The sequence below is a fragment of the Procambarus clarkii genome, chromosome 63 (assembly GCF_040958095.1).
Source record: "Procambarus clarkii isolate CNS0578487 chromosome 63, FALCON_Pclarkii_2.0, whole genome shotgun sequence".
Classification (NCBI taxonomy): Eukaryota; Metazoa; Arthropoda; class Malacostraca; order Decapoda; family Cambaridae; genus Procambarus; species Procambarus clarkii.
In genome coordinates this window covers 8,358,447-8,382,331 of record NC_091212.1, presented here as the reverse complement: position 1 = coordinate 8,382,331, position 23,885 = coordinate 8,358,447, and the positions used below count along the sequence as shown (strand labels likewise).

The 23,885-nt window shown below is 54.1% G+C and overlaps 2 protein-coding genes across 3 annotated transcripts in view; both read left to right on the top strand.

Moving 5' to 3' along the window:
- LOC123769566 (protein Wnt-5b-like) overlaps window positions 1-23,885 on the top strand; it is a 501,917-nt gene that overhangs the window by 393,584 nt on the left and 84,448 nt on the right. The window lies entirely within an intron of this gene.
- LOC123769703 (uncharacterized) lies at window positions 11,140-15,741 on the top strand. Its single transcript, XM_069308643.1, has 3 exons — window positions 11,140-11,187; window positions 12,361-12,525; window positions 14,764-15,741. Exons 1-3 carry the CDS (start codon window positions 11,140-11,142, stop codon window positions 15,739-15,741), a joined length of 1,191 nt encoding a protein of 396 aa, XP_069164744.1.

Genomic DNA, 23,885 nt, shown 5'->3' with positions numbered 1-23,885 from the left:
GTGTTGTCCCGTCTTGAGTACTGCTCAGTACTCACTTCCCCCTTCAGAGCAGGAGAGATTGCTGAAATAGAGGGAATACAGAGAACATATACGGCACGCATAGACGAGATAAAACACCTAAATTATTGGGATCGTCTCAAAGCCCTCCAAATGTACTCACTAGAAAGGAGACGAGAGAGATACCAAATAATATACACGTGGAAAATACTGGAGGGACCGGTCCCAAATCTACACAGTAAAATAACAACATACTGGATTGAACGATATGGAAGAAAATGCAGAATAGAACCAGTGAAGAGCCGAGGCGCCATAAGCACAATCAGTGAACACTGTATAAACATCAGAGGTCCGCGGTTGTTCAACATCCTCTCAGCGAGCATAAGAAATATTGCCGGAACAACCGTGGACATCTTCAAGAGGAAACTGGAAAGTTTTCTTCTAGGAGTGCCGGACTAACCGGGCTGTGGTGGGTATGTGGGCCTGCGGGCCGCTCCAAGCAACAGCCTGGTGGACCAAACTCTCACAAGTCAAGCCTGGCCTCGGGCCGGGCTTGGGGAGTAGAAGAACTCCCAGAACCCCATCAACCAGGTATCATCCAGGGTAGCTTTGGTAACGTTAGGGGTGCAGGATAGCATACCTGTGAGTCAGCTACAGGTGGAGGATAGCATACCTGTGAGCCTTCTACAGGTGTAGGATAGCACACATTCACAGGTGTAAGCCTCCTACAGGTCCCGGATATTGTAAAAATAAGATAACGGGCTGGAACATGCAAACCTTAGATATCTGGCTGGAATATGTGATCCTCTGATAGCTGCCTGGAACCAGTTACATTTTAATACCTTTCTGGAACATGTCATCTTAAGATAACAAGCTGGTACATGATAACTTTTTATAACATTCTATAGCTCGTAACTTTGACCTAAATGTCGGCCATTTTTTGAACTTGGAATAAAGTTAGGTTTTAACTGTTAGGTTTTACTTTACATAACTTATTTTTGGTTAAAGGTTTATTACTTATTCAAGAGAGTTGATGTCAGTTAATAAATAAGTAAATAGAAGTCTCCATCAGTCTCGGGAGACTATGGAGTTGCGCTCTGGTTGTCGGTCTGGAGTGGCCTCTCCAAGGCGCAATGCCTGGGTAAGTTTATATGGAGGGAGAAGCTGTTACCCATGCAGCAGGTCCTCCCCTCTCTCTCCACGGCGCCGAAAGTCTCCAGGTGGAAACGCAAACGCCAATATGATGTGTGTGTGTGTACTCACCTAGTTGTGCTTGCGGGGGTTGTGCTCTGGCTCTTTGGTCCCGCCTCTCAACTGTCAATCAACTAATGTACAGATTCCTGAGCCTACTGGGCTCTATCATATCTATGCAGATATGCATGTATATGATATTTTGTAGGTATTTTTATGGTATGATATTTTGCAAGAATTTTGTAGGGAGTGATCATGTCTCCCCATACTCTTCTGTCTTCCAGTATCGTGAGGTGCATTTCTCGCAGCCTTTCCTCGTAACTCATGCCTCTTAGTTCTGGGACTAGCCTAGTAGCATACCTCTAAACATTTTCCAACTTCGTCTTGTGCTTGACAAGGTACGGGCTCCATGCTGGGGCCGCATACTCCAGGATTGGTCTTACATATGTGGTGTACAAGATTCTGAATGATTCCTTACACAGGTTCCTGAAGGCTGTTCTGATGTTAGCCAGCCTCGCATATGCCGCAGACGTTATTCTTTTTATGTGGGCTTCAGGAGACAGGTTTGGTGTGATATCAACTCCTAGATCTTTCTCACTTTCCGTTTCATGAAGTACTTCATCTCCTATTCTGTATCCTGTGTCTGGCCTCCTGTTTCCACCACCTAGTTTCATGACCTTGCATTTACTCGGGTTGAACTTTAGAAGCCATATGTTGGACCATTCTTTCAGTCTGTCTAGGTCATCTTGTAGCCTCCTACTATCATCCTCTGTTTCAATCCTCCTCATAATTTTTATATCATTCTGCTACTTCCTTTAGTATCCACGGAGAGATTCCATCTGGGCCTATAGCCTGTCACATCCAACTCTAGCAAAAGCTTCCTTACATCCCCACTGGTAATCCCAAACTCCTCTAGTGGTGTCTGGTTAACTATTCCCTATCTTTGGAGCTTCTCCTTGCTCTAATATGAAGACCTCCTGGAAATTTTTATTCAGTTCCTCACACACTTCCCTGTCGTTTGTAGTGAATCCTTCTGCCCCTATCCTCAATTTCATTACCTGTTCATTTACTGTTGTTTTTCTCCTGATGTGGCTGTGTAGCAATTTAGGCTGAGTATTTGCCTTGCTTGCGATGTCGATTTTATATTCTCTTTCTGCCTCTCTTCTCATCCTGACGTATTCATTCCTGATACTCTGGTATCCTTCTATGCTCTCAAACAGCAGGTCCCCTGTTGTATGTGTGTACTCACCTAATTGTACTCACCTAATTGTGCTTGCGGGGGTTGAGCTTTGGCTCTTTGGTCCCGCCTCTCAACTGTCAATCAACTGGTGTACAGATTCCTGAGCCTACTGGGCTCTATCATATATACATTTAAAACTGTGTATGGAGTCAGCATCCACCACATTACTGCCTAATGTATTCCATTTATTAACTACTCTGACACTGAAAAAGTTCTTTCTAACGTCTCTGTGGCTCATTTGGGTACTCAGCTTCCACCTGTGTCCCCTTGTTCGCGTCCCTCCAGTGTTAAATAGTTCATCCTTGTTTACCCGGTCGATTCCCCTGAGGATTTTGTAGGTTGTGATCATGTCCCCCTTTACTCTTCTGTCTTCCAGTGTCGTAAGGTGCATTTCCCGCAGCCTTTCCTCATAACTCATGCCTCTTAGATCTGGGACTAGTCTAGTAGCATACCATTGGTCCCTGTTGTATGTGTGTGTGTGTGTGTGTGTTTGTGTGTGCGCGTGTGTGTGTGTGTGTGTGTGTTTTAAAAATCAATATATTTAACTTAACAGATAACACAGACACGAGACCAATCGTAGGCATCGAACCCCGTCCATCAGAGTGACAGTCAGGTACCAGGCGCCCTCGCTACTGATTGGCCAACTCTCATCCACAATTTTTCAATCGCGATATCCAGTCTTCACCTTCCCACGGCTCCTGGGACCTCTGGGATGGTCCCACGGCTCCTGGGACCACTGGGACCCACGGCTCCTGGGACCACTGTGATGGTCCCACGGCTCCTGGGACCACTGGGACCCACAGTTCCTGGGACCACTGGGATGGTCTCACGGCTCCTGGGACCACTGGGACCCATGGCTCCTGGGACCACTGGGACCCACGGCTCCTGGGACCACTGGGACCCTCGGCTTCTGGGACCTCTGGGACCCTCGGCTTCTGGGACCTCTGGGACCACCGGCTCCTGGGACCTCTGGGACCCCACGGCTCCTGGGACCACTGGGACCCACGGCTCCTGGGACCTCTGGGATGGTCCCACGGCTCCTGGGACCACTGGGACTGGGACCCCCGGTTCCTGGGACCACTGGGACCCTCGGCTCCTGGGACCACTGGGATGGTCCCACGGCTCCTGGGACCACTGGGACTCATGGCTCCTGGGACCACTGGGACCCCCGGCTCCTGGGACCACTGGGACCCACGGCTCCTGGGACCACTGGGACCCTCGGCTCCTGGGACCTCTGGGACCACCGGCTCCTGGGACCTCTGGGAGCCCACGGCTCCTGGGACCACTGGGACCCACGGCTCCTGGGACCTCTGGGATGGTCCCACGGCTCCTGGGACCACTGGGACTGGGACCACTGGGACCCTCGGCTCCTGGAACCACTGGGACTCATGGCTCCTGGGACCACTGGGACTCATGACTACTGGGACCCCCGGCTCCTGGGACCACTGGGACCCACGGCTCCTGGGACCACTGGGACCCTCGGCTCCTGGGACCACTGGGACCCTCGGCTCCTGGGACCCCCGGCTCCTGGGATCACTGGGACCCCCGGCTCCTGGGACCACTGGGACCCTCGGCTCCTGGGACCTCCGGGACCCCCGGCTCCTGGGATCACTGGGACCCCCGGCTCCTGGGACCACTGGGACCCTCGGCTCCTGGGACCACTGGGACCCTCGGCTCCTGGGACCTCCGGGACCCCCGGCTCCTGGGATCACTGGGACCCACGGCTCCTGGGACCACTGGGATGGTCTCACGATCATCCTACACTGGACAGGTGTAGGATGCCCCCTGCCACACATGGGACAGGTGTAGGATGCCCCTGTCACACATGGGACAGGTGTAGGATGCCCCTGTTACACTTGGGACAGGTGTAGGGTGCCCCCCCTGTCACACATGGGACAGGTGTAGGATGTCCCCTGCCACACATGGGACAGGTGTAGGATGCCCCTGTCACACATGGGACAGGTGTAGGATGCCCCTGTTACACTTGGGACAGGTGTAGGATGCCCCCCTGTCACACATGGGACAGGTGTAGGATGCCCCCTGCCACACATGGGACAGGTGTAGGATGCCCCTGCCACACTTGGGGCAGGTGTAGGATGCCCCCCTGCCACAAATGGGACAGGTGTAGGATGCCCCTGCCACACATGGGACAGGTGTAGGATACTCCCCGTCACACATGGGACAGGTGTAGGATGCCCCCTGCCACACTTGGGACAGGTGTAGGATGCCCCCCGCCACACATAGGACAGGTGTAGGATGCCCCTGCCACACATGGGACAGGTGTAGGATACTCCCCGTCACACATGGGACAGGTGTAGGATGCCCCCTGCCACACATGGGACAGGTGTAGGATGCCCCCTGCCACACATGGGACAGGTGTAGGATGCCCCCTGTCACACATGGGAGAGGTGTAGGATGCCCCCCTGCCACACATGGGACAGGTGTAGGATGCCCCCCTGCCACACATGGGACAGGTGTAGGATGCCCCGCTGCCACACATGGGACAGGTGTAGGATGCCCCCCTCCCACACATGGGACAGGTGTAGGATGCCCCCCTCCCACACATGGGACAGGTGTAGGATGCCCCCCTTGTCACACATGGGACAGGTGTAGGATGCCCCCCTCCCACACATGGGACAGGTGTAGGATGCCCCCTGTCACACATGGGACAGGTGTAGGATGCCCCCCTCCCACACATGGGACAGGTGTAGGATGCCCCCCTCCCACACATGGGACAGGTGTAGGATGCCCCCCTCCCACACATGGGACAGGTGTAGGATGCCCCCCTCCCACACATGGGACAGGTGTAGGATGCCCCCCTGTCACACATGGGACAGGTGTAGGATGCCCCCTGTCACACATGGGACAGGTGTAGGATGCCCCCCTCCCACACATGGGACAGGTGTAGGATGCCCCCCTGTCACACATGGGACAGGTGTAGGATGCCCCCTCCCACACATGGGACAGGTGTAGGATGCCCCCTGCCACACATGGGACAGGTGTAGGATGCCCCCCTCCCACACATGGGACAGGTGTAGGATGCCCCCCTGTCACACATGGGACAGGTGTAGGATGCCCCCTGTCACACATGGGACAGGTGTAGGATGCCCCCCTCCCACACATGGGACAGGTGTAGGATGCCCCCCTCCCACACATGGGACAGGTGTAGGATGCCCCCCTCCCACACATGGGACAGGTGTAGGATGCCCCCCTCCCACACATGGGACAGGTGTAGGATGCCCCCCTCCCACACATGGGACAGGTGTAGGATGCCCCCCTCCCACACATGGGACAGGTGTAGGATGCCCCCCTCCCACACATGGGACAGGTGTAGGATGCCCCCCTCCCACACATGGGACAGGTGTAGGATGCCCCCCTTGTCACACACTCGCCAACAACTAATGCCACCATTAACCCTAAACTGTGTAATTACTGCCCCCAGGTGATTTAGGGCAGTTAAGAGCAGTCATTTAGTGTACCACAACTGCCAGCAATTCATTAAGTGTTTAGCTGCTTCAGCAAACCCGTTGTTCCTCCTTCTAGTGTGAGAGATCCTTGCTATAGCGGCCACTTCACTCTCTGAGTCGCTGTAAGCCGGTCGTCGGTGTAGATAGGTGTGCTAAGGGGGCGGTCCTGGTCCTTGCCGGCAGGTGGTCTCTAAGTAGTTTTTTGTTTTGTTTTGGGAGGCAAATGTAGAAAGTACCAATATGCAGTGATGGACCACCAGGAAGTACCAGTATGTAGTGATGGACCACCAGAAAGTACTAATATGTAGTGATGGACCACCAGAAAGTACTAATATGTAGTGATGGACCACCAGAAAGTACCAATATGCAGTGATGGACCACCAGAAAGTACCAATATGCAGTGATGGACCACCAGAAAGTACCAATATGTAGTGATGGACCACCAGAAAGAACCAATATGTAGTGATGGACCACCAGAAAGTACCAATATGTAGTGATGGACCACCAGAAAGTACCAATATGTAGTGATGTACCACCAGAAAGTACCAATATGCAGTGATGTACCACCAGAAAGTACCAATATGTAGTGATGGACCACCAGAAAGTACCAATATGTAGTGATGGACCACCAGAAAGTACCAATATGCAGTGATGGACCACCAGAAAGTACCAATATGCAGTGATGTACCACCAGAAAGTATCAATATGTAGTGATGGACCACCAGAAAGTACCAATATGTAGTGATGGACCACCAGAAAGTACCAATATGTAGTGATGGACCACCAGAAAGTACCAATATGCAGTGATGGAACACCAGAAAGTACCAATATGCAGTGATGTACCACCAGAAAGTATCAATATGTAGTGATGGACCAGCAGAAAGTACCAATATGTTGTGATGGACCACCAGAAAGTACCAATATGTAGTGATGGACCACCAGAAAGTACCAATATGTTGTGATGGACCACCAGAAAGTACCAATATGGAGTGATGTACCACCAGAAAGTACCAATATGTAGTGATGGACCACCAGAAAGTACCAATATGTTGTGATGGACCACCAGAAAGTACCAATATGTAGTGATGGACCACCAGAAAGTACCAATATGTTGTGATGGACCACCAGAAAGTACCAATATGGAGTGATGGACCACCAGAAAGTACCAATATGTAGTGATGGACCACCAGAAAGTACCAATATGTTGTGATGGACCACCAGAAAGTACCAATATGGAGTGATGGACCACCAGAAAATACCAATAACTAGTGATGGACCACCAGAAAGTACCAATATGTAGTGATGAACCACCAGAAAGTAGGTGTAGACCACCAGAAAGTACCAATATGTCGTCAGGTGGTCGTTGTTGTCGGGTGGTCGTTGTTGTCATGTGGTCGTTGTTGTCATGTGGTCGTTGTTGTCAGGTGGTCGTTGTCGTCGTGTGGTCGTTGTCGTCAGGTGGTCGTTGTCGTCATGTGGTCGTTGTCGTCATGTGGTCGTTATCGTCATATGGTCGTTATCGTCAGGTGGTCGTTATCGTCAGGTGGTCGTTGTCGTCAAGTGGTCGTTGTCGTCAGGTGGTCGTTGTCGTCAGGTGGTCGTTGTCGTCAGGTGGTCGTTGTCGCCATGTGGTCGTTGTCGCCATATGGTCGTTGTCGTCAGGTGGTCGTTATTGTCAGGTGGTCGTTGTTGCCATGTGGTCGTTGTCGCCATGTGGTCGTTGTCGCCAGGTGGTCGTTGTCGCCATGTGGTCGTTGTCGCCAAATGGTCGTTGTCGTCAGGTGGTCGTTGTCGCCATGTGGTCGTTGTCGCCATATGGTCGTTGTCGTCAGGTGGTCGTTATTGTCAGGTGGTCGTTGTCGCCATGTGGTCGTTGTCGCCATGTGGTCGTTGTCGCCATGTGGTCGTTGTCGCCATATGGTCGTTATTGTCAGGTGGTCGTTATTGTCAGGTGGTCGTTATCGTCATGTGGTCGTTATCGTCAGGTGGTCGTTGTCGTCATGTGGTCGTTGTCATGTGGTCGTTGTCGTCATGTGGTCGTTGTCGCCATGTGGTCGTTGTCGCCATGTGGTCGTTGTCGCCATGTGGTCGTTATCGTCATGTGGTCGTTATCGTCATGTGGTCGTTATCGTCAGGTGGTCGTTATCGTCAGGTGGTCGTTGTCGTCAGGTGGTCGTTGTCGTCATGTGGTCGTTGTCATGTGGTCGTTGTCGTCAGGTGGTCGTTATCGTCATGTGGTCGTTGTCGCCATGTGGTCGTTATCGCCAGGTGGTCGTTGCAGCAGTAGGGTGTTGACTCACATGAATGTTAACTACCCTGGCGGACTTATTGCCCCGGGGGGGCAATAAGTCGCTCTCAAGAGGTGGTCGTTAAAACCCACACTGACTAAAGGAGGGAGTGGTCGCTGTAGCTGAGTGGTCGTAGTACGGGGGTGGTCGTAGTAGGAGGGTGGACTTTATAAGAGAGTGGCTGTTGTTCCGTCTGGTGGTCTAAGTAAGCAGGCGGATGGTTTATGTAAGTGGTCGCTGCTAAGAGGTGGTCCTTGTAGAGCGAGGGTGAATTATAGTGTAATTTTAATCTGTGTAATGTTTTACTGGCAACAGGTGGGAGGGGGGGGGGGGTAGGTGGGGTCACTGGGGTGGGGGAGGGGGGGGTCACTGGGGTGGGGGAGGTGGGGTCACTGGGGTGGGGGAGGTGGGGTCACTGGGGTGGGGGAGGTGGGGGGTCACTGGGGTGGGGGAGGTGGGGGGTCACTGGGGTGGGGGAGGTGGGGTCACTGGGGTGGGGGAGGTGGGGTCACTGGGGTGGGGGAGGTGGGGTCACTGGGGTGGGGGAGGTGGAGTCACTGGGGTGGGGGGAGGTGGAGTCACTGGGGTGGGGGGAGGTGGGGTCACTGAGGTGGGGGTCACTGGGGGGGAGGTGGGGTCACTGGGGGGGGAGGTGGGGTCACTGGGGTGGGGGAGGTGGGGTCACTGAGGTGGGGGTCACTGAGGTGGGGGTCACTGGGGGGGAGGTGGGGTCACTGGGGGGGGGGGGGAGGTGGGGTCACTGAGGTGGGGGTCACTGGGGGGGAGGTGGGGTCACTGGGGGGGGAGGTGGGGTCACTGAGGTGGGGGTCACTGGGGGGGGAGGTGGGGGTCACTGGGGGGGGGGGGGGGAGGTGGGGTCACTGGGGTGGGGGGAGGTGGGGTCACTGGGGTGGGGGAGGTGGGGTCACTGGGGTGGGGGGAGGTGGGGTCACTGAGGTGGGGGAGGTGGGGTCACTGGGGTGGGGGGTGGGGTCACGGGTGGGGGGAGGTGGGGTCACTGGGGTGGGGGAGGTGGGGTCACTGGGGTGTGGGGGAGGTGGGGTGAGGGAGGTGGGGTCACTGGGGTGGGGGAGGTGGGGTCACTGGGGTGGGGGGAGGTGGAGTCACTGGGGGTGGGGGAGGTGGGGTCACTGGGGTGGGGAGGTGGGGTCACTGGGGTGGGGGAGGTGGGGTCACTGGGGTGGGGGAGGTGGGGTCACTGGGGTGGGGGAGGTGGGGTCACTGGGGTAGGGGAGGTGGGGTCACTGGGGTAGGGGAGGTGGGGTCACTGGGGGGGAGGTGGGGTCACTGGGGTGGGGGAGGTGGGGTCACTGGGGTGGGGAAGGTGGGGTCACTGGTGTGGGGAAGGTGGGGTCACTGGTGTGGGGAAGGTGGGGTCACTGGGGGGGGGGGAGGTGGGGTCACTGGTGTGGGGGAGGTAGGGTCACTGGTGTGGGGGGGAGGTAGGGTCACTGGGGGGAGAGGTGGGGTCACTGGGGTGGGGGAGGTGGGGTCACTGGGGTGGGGGAGGTGGGGTCACTGGGGTGGGGGAGGTGGGGTCACTGGGGTGGGGGAGGTGGGGTCACTGGTGTGGGGGAGGTGGGGTCACTGGGGTGGGGGGAGGTAGGGTCACTGGGGTGGGGGGGAGGTGGGGTCACTGGGGTGGGGGAGGTGGGGTCACTGGTGTGGGGGAGGTGGGGTCACGGGGGGCAGGTGGGGTCACTGGGGTGGGGGGGGGGGGTGAGTTCACTGGGGTGGGGGAGGTGGGGTCACTGGGGTGGGGGAGGTGGGGTCACTGGGGTGGGGTAGGTGGGGTCACTGGGGGAGGAGGTGGGGTCACTGGGGGGGAGGAGGTGGGGTCACTAGGGGGGAGGTGTGGGGGAGGTGGGTCACTGGTGGGGGGGGAGGTGTGGGGGAGGTGGGGTCACTGGGATGGGGGAGGTGGGGTCACTGGGGTGGGGCAGGTGGGGTCACTTGTAACTGGAGGGGAGGTGTGCGGGAGGTGGGGTCACTGGGGTGGGGGAGGTAGGATCACTGGGGTGGGGGACGTGGGGTCACTGGGGTGGGGAGGTGGGGTCACTGGGGTGGGGTCACTGGGGTGGGGGAGGTGGGGTCACTGGGGGGAGGTGGGATCACTGGGGTGAGGGAGGTGGGGTCACTGGGGTAGAAGGAAGCAGGTTAACGCGGCCACATATGAGTATGGAGGATGATGGAGTGTAACCCCCCCCCCAACCCCCCACCCCTTCCCTCCCTCCCTCCCCTCCCTCCCTCTGCTCCTTCTCCCTAACTCCTCACGTTGTGATGGGGACCCCAGGCTGAGGTTAGGACGGGGACCCCAGACACAGGGCAGGGCATGAGCCTGGAACAGAGGCTGGTGGTTGGTTGTGTATAGAGGTGTATAAAATGTATATGTATATACTGTGATGTATGACCAAACCCATATACATCACACCTTAACTGGGTATATCATCACTTGAATTGTCCTTAAGTTCTTAACCATCTCTAAAGAATTATTTTTCTAGCAAAGGATGATTCGTTCCTGAAGCAGATGTGGGAGAGTGGAGGAAGATAGTGACATTCAACCAGTGGTATGAGAGCGTGGAGAGCGCTCTCTAGGACTACCTAGAGAGCGCTCTCCACGCTCTACCTAGTACATCAGAGAGCAGGAGGAGATGCCAGAGGGCCAGGAGTGAGTACCTCACTGTGAGTAGAGAAGCATAATATGAAAATGATATAAATAACAAATTTAAGACGCAATCTAAGTTGCTCCAGAGTCACATCAGGAGGAAGACAACAGTGCGAGAACAGTTGATGAAACTGATATAAGGGGAGGACGGGTACTCAGAGAATGACAGTGAGATGTGTGGGAGAACTTAAGAAGATATCCCAGGAGGTCTTCACATTAGAGCAAGGAGAAGACCCTGAAGTGAAGGAGGTGGTAGTAAACTAAGCAACTATGAAAGAATTTAAAATTATCACAGAAGAAATTATGAGGTATCTGCAGGTACTAGATGTAATAAAACTGTTGGACCTGACAGAATCTCACCATGGATACTAGAAGAGGGTGCAGAAGCATTGTGGTATATAATAGGTAACTGGAAATAGGAAACCTACCAGAAATTTAGAAGACAGCTAACACAGTCCCAATATGCAATAAAGGGTGACAGGCAGGAGGAGGCACTGAACTACAGGCCAGTGTCCCTAACTTGTATACCATACAAGGTGATGGAGAAGATCATGGGAAGAAAGTTAGTAACCCATCTAGAGAGAAGGGACTTTGTAGCACGCCATCACAGGTTCAGGGATGGTAAATCGTGCCTCACAGGTTAACTAGAATTCTATGACCAGGCAATAAAAATTAGACAAGAAAGAGAGGGGGTGGACACACATTTTCCAGGACTGTCAGAAAGGCTTTGACACAGTACCCAATAAAAGGCTGGTGCATAAGTTGGAGCAACAAGCAGGAGTAAGAGGTAGGGTGCTCCAGGCTCTGAGGGACATCTTGGAATGGCGGTCACCAGCGGAGTCCCACAGGGCTCTGTACTTGGACTCATCTTATTTTTGATATATGCAAACGATCTTCCAGGGGGTATAAACTCATTTCTCTCAGTGTTTGCTGATGATGCTAAAATTATGAGAAGGATTAAGACAGAGGAAGATAGCAAGAGACTAGAAGATGGTCTGGAAAGACTGAAGGAATGGTCCAGCAAATGGCTACTAGAGTTTAACTGAAGCAAGTGTAAAATAGTAAAATAGGTGTAGTGAGCAGGAGGCCAGACACAAGGTACCAACTGGGAAGTCCTTCAAGAATCAGGTGGTGAGAAGGATCTGGGGGTTGATATAACACCGAACTTCTCCAGAAGCCCACATCAATAAGATATCATCAGCGGCATACTAGACTGGCCAACATGAAGGGGGAGGGCGGGAATTATCAGGGGGAAAACGCCAAGCCATTACGACTATATAGCACTTGAAAAGGTCAGGATAAGGAGTTGGGATGGGAAGGGGGAAAGGAATGGTGTGCAACCACTTGGACAGTCGGGGATTGAACGCCGACCTGCGTGAAGCGAGACCGTCGCTCTACCGTCCAGCCCAAGTAGTTGGGTTGGCCAACATAAGAACTGGTATTAGAAGTTTGTGTAAAGAATCGTATAGAACCTTGTATACCACTTGTCAGACCAATCCTGGAGTATGCAGCTCCAGCGTGGAGTCCATATCTAATCAGATACAAGACGAAATTAGAATAAGTTCAGAGATATTCTACCAGACTGGTCCCGGAGTCGAGAGATATGAATTAGGAGGAAAGGCTACTGAAATTAGATCTCGTCACGAAGACAGAAAAGTTAGGGGAGACATGATCACCACCTATAAAATTCTCAGAGGAATTGATAGGGTAGATAAAGTCAGACAATTTAACACGGGTGCGCGAACAAGGGGACACAGGTGGAAACTGAATACCCAAATGAGCCACAGAGACGTTAGAAAGAACGTTTTCAGTGAAAAAACAAATGGAATGTGGTGGAGGCTGACTCCATACACAGTCTCAAGTGTAGATATGATAGAGCCCAATAGGCTCAGGAACCTGTACACCTGTTGATTGACGGTTGAGAGGCGGGACCAAAGAGCCGGAGCTCAACCCCCGCAAGCACACCTAGGTGAGGTCCACTGTGATTGCAAGCACAGAGGACTATAAACACACTGGTCTGCCAGTGGTTTTCCGGGGCTCACCATAGGCCGTGCTACATGGACACTTCGTTCTGAGTAGCTAAATCTAAAACAACAACAACAACAGCCAGGGGTGTATTTCCCTACAGGTGGGCTAGGCTTAACCTCACGGCCCGGGGGACGCTCCCAGCTCCTCCACACTCATCTCTAACCATAAAATATACGGTGTAAGACCCGGTGATATTCTCTGATAAAGAGTTGTAGAAATAATCACCAAACATATATTTTTTAATTTAAATGTGCGACATTTTTTATTTGTAAATTCAAAATCCTGAGACTTAGGCTTGTGCAGGAGTTATGACTCGACGAGATCGAGTCAAAGGTTCATCCCATATGAGGACATGTTCCTTCCCTCCGAGATACTGACCGAGAGTAATCCCTGCTCGTCACCAGCGAGGTAAATATTAATCCCGTTGTTTGAAAGCCTTCACTTGAGATGGCTAAGCAAGACCCAGCTGGGGCTGGGTACAGGAGCTGGCATAAACAAGCCACACGACTTTTTCTATGGTGGAGTGATGTATGTACATGATGCTATGGCGGTGTGTTGTTGTGGAGGCTACACTGACGGTAGTCTAGGTGGAGGCTACACTGACGGTAGTCTAGGTGGAGGCTACACTGACGGTAGTCTAGGTGGAGGCTACACTGACGGTAGTCTAGGTGGACGCTACACTGACGGTAGTCTAGGTGGAGGCTACACTGACGGTAGTCTAGGTGGAGGCTACACTGAGGGGTAGTCTAGGTGGAGGCTACACTGAGGGGTAGTCTAGGTGGAGGCTACACTGAGGGGTAGTCTAGGTGGAGGCTACACTGAGGGGTAGTCTAGGTGGAGGCTACACTGACGGTAGTCTAGGTGGAGGCTACACTGACGGTAGTCTAGGTGGAGGCTACACTGACGGTAGTCTAGGTGGAGGCTACACTGACGGTAGTCTAGGTGGACGCTACACTGACGGTAGTCTAGGTGGAGGCTACACTGAGGGGTAGTCTAGGTGGAGGCTACACTGACGGTAGTCTAGGTGGAGGCTACACTGACAGTAGTCTAGGTGGAGGCTACACTGAGGGGTAGTCTAGGTGGAGGCTACACTGACGGTAGTCTAGGTGGAGGCTACACTGACGGTAGTCTAGGTGGAGGCTACACTGAGGGGTAGTCTAGGTGGAGGCTACACTGAGGGGTAGTCTAGGTGGAGGCTACACTGAGGGGTAGTCTAGGTGGAGGCTACACTGAGGGGTAGTCTAGGTGGAGGCTACACTGAGGGGTAGTCTAGGTGGAGGCTACACTGACGGTAGTCTAGGTGGAGGCTACACTGAGGGGTAGTCTAGGTGGAGGCTACACTGAGGGGTAGTCTAGGTGGAGGCTACACTGAGGGGTAGTCTAGGTGGAGGCTACACTGAGGGGTAGTCTAGGTGGAGGCTACACTGACGGTAGTCTAGGTGGATGCTACACTGAGGGGTAGTCTAGGTGGAGGCTACACTGGGGGTAGTCTAGGTGGAGGCTACACTGACGGTAGTCTAGGTGGACGCTACACTGACGGTAGTCTAGGTGGAGGCTACACTGAGGGGTAGTCTAGATGGAGGCTACACTGAGGGGTAGTCTAGCTGGAGGCTACACTGAGGGGTAGTCTAGGTGGAGGCTACACTGAGGGGAAGTCTAGGTGGAGGCTACACTGGGGGTAGTCTAGGTGGAGGCTACACTGAGGGTAGTCTAGGTGGAGGCTACACTGAGGGTAGTCTAGGTGGAGGCTACACTGAGGGTAGTCTAGGTGGAGGCTACACTGAGGGTAGTCTAGATGGAGCCTACACTGAGGGTAGTCTAGGTTGAGCCTACACTGAGGGTAGTCTAGGTTGAGGCTACACTGAGGGTAGTCTAGGTGGAGGCTACACTGAGGGTAGTCTAGGTGGAGGCTACACTGCGGGTAGTCTAGGTGGAGGCTACACTGAGGGTAGTCTAGGTGGAGGCTACACTGAGTGTAGTCTAGGTGGAGGCTACACTGAGGGTAGTCTAGGTGGAGGCTACACTGAGGGTAATCTAGGTGGAGGCTACACTGGGGGTAGTCTAGGTGGAGGCTACACTGAGGGTAGTCTAGGTGGAGGCTACACTGATGGTAATCTAGGTGGAGGCTACACTGGGGGTAGTCTAGGTGGAGGCTACACTGAGGGTAGTCTAGGTGGAGGCTACACTGAGGGTAGTCTAGGTGGAGGCTACACTGGGGGTAGTCTAGGTGGAGGTTACACTGCGGGTAGTCTAGGTGGAGGCTACACTGACGGTAGTCTAGGTGGAGGCTACACTGGGGGTAGTCTAGGTGGAGGCTACACTGAGGGTAATCTAGGTGGAGGCTACACTGAGGGTAATCTAGGTGGAGGCTACACTGGGGGTAGTCTAGGTGGAGGCTACACTGAGGGTAGTCTAGGTGGAGGCTACACTGAGGGTAATCTAGGTGGAGGCTACACTGGGGGTAGTCTAGGTGGAGGCTACACTGAGGGTAATCTAGGTGGAGGCTACACTGGGGGTAGTCTAGGTGGAGGCTACACTGAGGGTAGTCTAGGTGGAGGCTACACTGAGGGTAGTCTAGGTGGAGGCTACATTGGGAGTAGTCTAGGTGGAGGCTACACTGGGGGTAGTCTACGTGGAGGTTACACTGGGGGTAGTCTAGGTGGAGGCTACACAGAGGGTAGTCTAGGTGGAGGCTACACTGAGGGTAATCTAGGTGGAGGCTACACTGGGGGTAGTCTAGGTGGAGGCTACACTGAGGGTAGTCTAGGTAGAGGCTACACTGAGGGTAGTCTAGGTGGAGGCTACACTGAGAGTAGTCTTGGTGGAGGCTACACTGAGGGGTAGTCTAGGTGGAGGCTACACTGAGGGTAGTCTAGGTGGAGGCTACACTGAGGGTAGTCTAGGTGGAGGCTACACTGAGGGTAATCTAGGTGGAGGCTACACTGGGGGTAGTCTAGGTGGAGGCTACACTGAGGGTAGTCTAGGTGGCGGCTACACTGAGGGTAATCTAGGTGGAGGCTACACTGGGGGTAGTCTAGGTGGAGGCAACACTGAGGGTAGTCTAGGTGGAGGCAACACTGAGGGTAGTCTAGGTGGAGGCTACACTGAGGGTAGTCTAGGTGGAGGCTACACTGGGGGTAGTCTAGGTGGAGGCTACACTGGGGGTAGTCTAGGTGGAGGCTACTCTGGGGGTGTGGGCGGGACCTTTTCCTGGTCTATCCTGGCGTGGGTAAAGGTCTATCCTGACGTGGGTAAAGCTGGGTAAAATACACGTGTATTTTGTATGGATAAAATGGAGTTGTGTTGAATAGATTTTTCCTCCCTAATTATCGGCGTAGACTGCGGGGGTAAATGGCCATTAGGCTCTCAAACAGCTCTTTGAATGAGTAGTTTCACTGTCAACTTCTTTGTTAATCTCGGCGCTGATGGCTTGATAAAGCAAGGTGTCGTTGGCGGGTCCAGCGGCCATCTTTATACGTCTGTCTGTCTCGTCGTGATCAGATATGGGTCCTGAGGGTGTGGGGTCACGAGGGTGGGGTCACGAGGGTGGGGTCACGAGGGTGGGGTCCTGAGGGTGGGGGTCCTGAGGGTGGGGGCCACGAGGGTGGTCGAGGGGTGGAAAAGAAAATGAATTATCAAGTGATTGGTGCCCGGGTCTTCCTCCTGACCGGCCATACCGGATGTTTATGTCCTTAGTACCAGGTTCGTCCGCTAGGGGGACGTCCTTGTGGTGGCCGTTGGAAGCAAATTTCATATTTTGAGAAAGTAGGTCTAAGATAGGCCCTTCCTGGTTGATGGACTGGTCGACCAGGCTGTTAGATGTATGAGTCACAGCCTGGTTGATTAGGTATCTTTTGTAGGTGTTTATCCAGTTATCTCTTGAACACTGTGAGGGGTCGGCCAGTTATGCCCATTATGTGTAGTGGAAGCGTATTGAACAGTCTCGGGCCTCTGATGTTGATAGTTCTCTCTTGAACACTGTGAGGGGTCGGCCAGTTATGCCCATTATGTGTAGTGGAAGCGTATTGAACAGTCTCGGGCCTCTGATGTTGATAGTTCTCTCTTGAACACTGTGAGGGGTCGGTCAGTTATGCCCCTTATGTGTAGTGGAAGCGTGTTGAACAGTCTCGGGCCTCTGATGTTGATAGTTCTCTCTTGAACACTGTGAGGGGTCAGCCAGTTATGTCCCTTATGTGTAGTGGAAGCGTGTTGAAGAGTCTCGGGCCTCTGATGTTGATAGTTCTCTCTTGAACACTGTGAGGGGTCGGCCAGTTATGTCCCTTATGTGTAGTGGAAGCGTGTTGAACAGTCTCGGGCCTCTGATGTTGATAGTTCTCTCTTGAACACTGTGAGGGGTCGGCCAGTTATGCCCCTTATGTGTAGTGGAAGCGTGTTGAACAGTCTCGGGCCTCTGATGTTGATAGTTCTCTCTTGAACACTGTGAGGGGTCGGCCAGTTATGCCCCTTATGTGTAGTGGAAGCGAGTTGAACAGTCTCGGGCCTCTGATGTTGATAGTTCTCTCTTGAACTCTGTGAGGGGTCGGCCAGTTATGTCCCTTATGTGTAGTGGAAGCGTGTTGAACAGTCTCGGGCCTCTGATGTTGATAGTTCTCTCTCTCTCAGAGTATCTATTGCACCTCCTTGTCAAGGAATTCCCGATCTTAAACGCAAAGATCGATAAGGTTCATTTTCCTTTCTCATCAACACTCATCAATCTATCATTAGGCAGTTACATTTATTTAGAGATAATTCGTGCTAGACTCAATGACGTAACTCTATTAGTCATGTTGAATAGCACTTGACTATGAGAAAGACTGCTTCCAAAACCTACCAATTACATACACAAATATATATTTTTTTCACAGAACATAGTACTGTTGATACAACACAGGCCTCACTTTACTTTCAAGTTTTTACTTTACTTTCAAGTATTTAAAGTGATGGAAACTTTTGTACTCCTCTGGATTATCATTTGATGTATCCTGTTGTTGTAGTTGTTTAAAATTAACTGCCTGGAGCAAAAAATTCCAAGCAGCACGGGCTATGGTGAGCCCGTAGCTTTTGATATATCCTGTTGTGTGCCTTTAACCTGGACTAGATGAAATAGTTGACCCCATGACCCCAATGGCACTCGGGCATGGGGTAGAATGCACTTGGGCATGGGGTTGAATGCACTCGGGCATGGGGTAGAATGCACTCGGGCATGGGGTTGAATACACTCGGGCAGGGGTTGAATACACTCGGGCATGGGGTAGAATGCACTCGGGCATGGGGTAGAATGCCTTCGGGCATGGGGTAGAATGCCTTCGGGCATGGGGTTGAATTCACTCGGGCATGGGGTAGAATACACTCGGGCATTAGGTAGAATATACTCGGGCATTGGGTAGAATGCCCTCGGGCATGGGGTAGAATGCCTTCGGGCATGGGGTTGAATTCACTCGGGCATGGGGTTGAATACACTCGGGCAGGGGTTGAATACACTCGGGCATGGGGTAGAATGCACTCGGGCATGGAGTTGAATACACTCGGGCAGGGGTTGAATACACTCGGGCATGGGGTAGAATGCACTCGGGCATGGGGTAGAATACACTCGGGCATTGGGAAGAATACACTCGGGCATTGGGTAGAATACACTCGGGCATTGGGTAGAATGCCCTCGGGCATGGGGTAGAATGCCTTCGGGCATGGGGTTGAATGCACTCGGGCATGAGGTTGAATGCACTCGGGCATGGGGTAGAATGTACTCGGGCATGGGGTAGAATACACTAGGGCATTGGGTAGAATACACTCGGGCATGGGGTTGAATGCACTCGGGCATAAGGTAGAATGCACTCGCGCATAGGGTGAATGCACTCGGGCATGGGGTAGAATGCCTTCGGGCATGGGGTAGAATGCACTCTGGCATGGGGTAGAATACACTCTGGCATGGGGTAGAATGCACTCGGGCATGAGGTAGAATGCACTCGTGCATGAGGTTGAATGCACTCGCGCATAGGGTGAATGCACTCGGGCATGGGGTAGAATGCACTCTGGCATGGGGGTAGAATACACTCTGGCATGAGGTAGAATGCACTCGGGCATGGGGTAGAATACACTCTGGCATGGGGTAGAATGCACTCGGGCATGGGGTAGAATGCACTCGGGCATGGGGTTGAATGCCCTCGGGCATGGGGTAGAATGCACTCGGGCATGGGGTAGAATGCACTCGGGCATGGGGTTAAATGCCCTCGGGCATGGGGTAGAATGCCCTCGGGCATGGGGTAGAATGCACTCGGGCATGGGGTAGAATGCACTCGGGCATGGGGTAGAATGCACTCGGGCATGGGGATGAATGCACTCGGGCATGGAGTAGAATACACTCGGGCATGGGGTAGAGTACACTCGGGCATAGGGTAGAATGCACTTGGGCATGGGGTAAAATGCACTCTGAAGCTAGACACAGATATAATGAAATAATCAATGATGGAGTCAGAGTTTGACTCCTGTGGAGTCCTTCCCATATTGGTCTCCGAATGCATGATGAAATGATGAGTTGGCCAAGACTTTTGCTCGTAAAGAGGGAGTTGATGACCATCTTGGACTGCCTTTGAGCAGCCTGAGGGCAGCAATATTCCGGGAACATCAACACAATCTCGTAGACTTGAGGCAAGGTGACATTCACACCAGTTGCTCCATCTATCATCATTCTATTATGCAGGAAGAACCGCACGTCTATGGGTCATCCAATAATGTTAGCAGACTTCTAGATGTTACCACTGCTAGGCTTAGGCTCGGCTACAAGTACCTCTGGCAGTTTACACCACCTGCTGATGTAGACTTGACTAAATGTAAACTCTGTCAGCAGAACTATTCCCACACTTTGTGTCATTATATAATGGAATGTGAACAAAATCGCGGCATTCAGAGATAACACCATCAATGGTGTCCAATAAATGTGTAAGTTCTTCATTCAAAGCTGCCGCCCAGTTGGGTGGGTGTGGGGCACATGACTGTAAAGCTGCCGCCCAGTTGGGTGGGTGTGGAGCACATGACTGTAAAGCTGCCGCCCAGTTGGGTGGGTGTGGAGCACATGACTGTAAAGCTGCCGCCCAGTTGGGTGGATGTGGGGCACATGACTGTAAAGCTGCCGCCCAGTTGGGTGGGTGTGGAGCACATGACTGTAAAGCTGCCGCCCAGTTGGGTGGGTGTGAGGCACATGACTCTAAAACTGCCGCCCAGTTGGGTGGGTGTGGAGCACATGACTGTAAAACTGCCGCCCAGTTGGGTGGGTGTGGAGCACATGACTGTAAAGCTGCCGCCCAGTTGGGTGGGTGTGGAGCACATGACTGTAAAGCTGCCGCCCAGTTGGGTGGGTGTGGAGCACATGACTGTAAAGCTGCCGCCCAGTTGGGTGGGTGTGGAGCACATGACTGTAAAGCTGCCGCCCAGTTGGGTGGGTGTGGAGCACATGACTGTAAAGCTGCCGCCCAGTTGGGTGGGTGTGGAGCACATGACTGTAAAGCTGCCGCCCAGTTGGGTGGGTGTGGAGCACATTACTGTAAAGCTGCCGCCCAGTTGGGTGGGTGTGGAGCACATGACTGTAAAGCTGCCGCCCAGTTGGGTGGGTGTGGAGCACATGACTGTAAAGCTGCCGCCCAGTTGGGAGGGTGTGGAGCACATGACTGTAAAGCTGCCGCCCAGTTGGGTGGGTGTGGAGCACATGACTGTAAAGCTGCCGCCCAGTTGGGTGGGTGTGGAGCACATGACTGTAAAGCTGCCGCCCAGTTGGGTGGGTGTGGAGCACATGACTGTAAAGCTGCCGCCCAGTTGGGTGGGTGTGGAGCACATGACTGTAAAGCTGCCGCCCAGTTGGGTGGGTGTGGAGCACATGACTGTAAAGCTGCCGCCCAGTTGGGTGGGTGTGGAGCACATGACTGTAAAGCTGCCGCCCAGTTGGGTGGGTGTGGGGCACATGACTGTAAAGCTGCCGCCCAGTTGGGTGGATGTGGAGCACATGACTGTAAAGCTGCCGCCCAGTTGGGTGGGTGTGGGGCACATGACTGTAAAGCTGCCGCCCAGTTGGGTGGATGTGGAGCACATGACTGTAAAGCTGCCGCCCAGTTGGGTGGGTGTGGAGCACATGACTGTAAAGCTACCGCCCAGTTGGGTGGGTGTGGAGCACATGACTGTAAAGCTGCCGCCCAGTTGGGTGGGTGTGGAGCACATGACTGTAAAGCTGCCGCCCAGTTGGGTGGGTGTGGAGCACATGACTGTAAAGCTGCCGCCCAGTTGGGTGGGTGTGGAGCACATGACTGTAAAGCTGCCGCCCAGTTGGGTGGGTGTGGAGCACATGACTGTAAAGCTGCCGCCCAGTTGGGTGGGTGTGGAGCACATGACTGTAAAGCTGCCGCCCAGTTGGGTGGGTGTGGAGCACATGACAGTAAAGCTGCCGCCCAGTTGGGTGGGTGTGGAGCACATGACTGTAAAGCTGCCGCCCAGTTGGGTGGGTGTGGAGCACATGACTGTAAAGCTGCCGCCCAGTTGGGTGGGTGTGGAGCACATGACTGTAAAGCTGCCGCACAGTTGGGTGGGTGTGGAGCACATGACTGTAAAGCTGCCGCCCAGTTGGGTGGGTGTGGAGCACATGACTGTAAAGCTGCCGCCCAGTTGGGTGGGTGTGGAGCACATGACTGTAACGCTGCCGTCTAGTCCCCAACGTCAAGAAACAGCCGTACTAACTTGCCCTTATCCTAACCTACCAGAGGATCCCCGAACAGAAAACGGGAGACTGGGGCCAATTTCGCGAGCCGCTACCATTTTCTAATATGACAGATTTTTTTTTGCCTTAAGCCTCAGTATACGTCAAAAATGCGACGTTCTATTAAGAGGACGGGTTGTCCACCACGAGATGGGAATGTGAAGGTACCACCATTTTATTTTATAAATGGAATGAATGGTGTGAGGGAAGGGATGGTAAAGAAAACGGGACGTGGGCCTCCAGGCGGACTGAAGCAATAATCGCCCACAAAAATGCAAGTTACAATTTCCTAAAATTAATCCAGTCAGCGGAACGAATTGTCAAAGGCGGGGAATGAGGGAGGGCCACGGACGCCCCTAGGCACGGACCCTACGTGTCCCTTGCTGCTGGGTCAGTGTCCCTGGCTGCTGGGTCAGTGTCCCTATGTGTCCCTGGCTGCTGGGTCAGTGTCCCTGGCTGCTGGGTCAGAGTCCCTATGTGTCCCTGGCTGCTGGGTCAGTATCCCTATGTGTCCCTGGCTGCTGGGTCAGTGTCCCTATGAGTCCCTGGCTGCTGGGTCAGTGTCCCTGGCTGCTGGGTCAGTCCCTATGTGTCCCTGGCTGCTGGGCCAGTGTCCCTGGCTGCTGGGCCAGTGTCCCTATGAATCCCTGGCTGCTGGGTCAGTGTCCCTGGCTGCTGGGTCAGAGTCCCTATGTGTCCCTGGCTGCTGGATCAGTGTCCCTATGTGTCCCTGGCTGCTGGGCCAGTGTCCCTATGAGTCCCTGGCTGCTAGGTCAGTGTCCCTGGCTGCTGGGTCAGTGTCCCTGGCTGCTGGGCCAGTGTCCCTATGAGTCCCTGGCTGCTAGGTCAGTGTCCCTGGCTGCTGGGTCAGTGTCCCTGGCTGCTGGGTCAGTGTCCCTGGCTGCTGGGCCAGTGTCCCTATGAGTCCCTGGCTGCTAGGTCAGTGTCCCTGGCTGCTGGGTCAGTGTCCCTGGCTGCTGGGTCAGTGTCCCTATGTGTCCCTGGCTACTAGGTCAGTGTCCCTGGCTGCTAGGTCAGTGTCCCTGGCTGCTGGGTCAGTGTCCCTGGCTGCTGGGCCAGTGTCCCTATGAGTCCTTGGCTGCTAGGTCAGTGTCCCTGGCTGCTGGGCCAGTGTCCCTATGAGTCCCTGGCTGCTAGGTCAGTGTCCCTGGTTGCTGGGTCATTGTCCCTGGCTGCTGGGCCAGTGTCCCTATGAGTCCCTGGCTGCTAGGTCAGTGTCCCTGGCTGCTGGGTCAGTGTCCCTGGCTGCTGGGTCAGTGTCCCTGGCTGCTGGGCCAGTGTCCCTATGAGTCCCTGGCTGCTAGGTCAGTGTCCCTGGCTGCTGGGTCAGTGTCCCTATGTGTCCCTGGCTACTAGGTCAGTGTCCCTGGCTGCTAGGTCAGTGTCCCTGGCTGCTGGGTCAGTGTCCCTGGCTGCTGGGCCAGTGTCCCTATGAGTCCTTGGCTGTTAGGTCAGTGTCTCTGGCTGCTGGGTCAGTGTCCCTGGTTGCTGGGTCAGTGTCCCTGGTTGCTGGGTCAGTGTCCCTATTTGTCCCTGGCTGCTGGGTCAGTGTCCCTATGTGTCCCTGGCTGCTGGGTCAGTGTCCCTGGCTGCTGGGTCAGTGTCCCTATGTGTCCCTGGCTGCTGGGTCAGTGTCCCTGGCTGCTGGGTCAGTGTCCCTGGCTGCTGGGTCAGTGTCCCTGTGTCCCTGGCTGCTGGGTCAGTGTCTCTGTGTCCCTGGCTGCTGGGTCAGTGTCCCTATGTGTCCCTGGCTGCTGGGTCAGTGTCCCTATGAGTCCCTGGCTGCTGGGTCAGTGTCCCTGGCTGCTGGGTCAGAGTCCCTATGTGTCCCTGGCTGCTGGGTCAGAGTCCCTATGTGTCCGTGGCTGCTGGATCAGTGTCCCTATGTGTCCCTGACTGCTGGATCAGTGTCCCTATGTGTCCCTGGCTGCTGGATCAGTGTCCCTATGTGTTCCTGGCTGCTGGATCAGTGTCCCTATGTGTCCCTGGCTGCTGGGTCAGTGTCCCTATGTGTCCCTGGCTGATGGGTCAGCGTCCCTATGTGTCCCTGGCTGATGGGTCAGTGTCCCTATGTGTCCCTGGCTGCTGGGGTCAGTGTCCCTATGTGTCCCTGGCTGCTGGATCAGTGTCCCTATGTGTCCCTGGCTGATGGGTCAGCGTCCCTATGTGTCCCTGGCTGATGGGTCAGTGTCCCTATGTGTCCCTGGCTGCTGGATCAGTGTCCCTATGT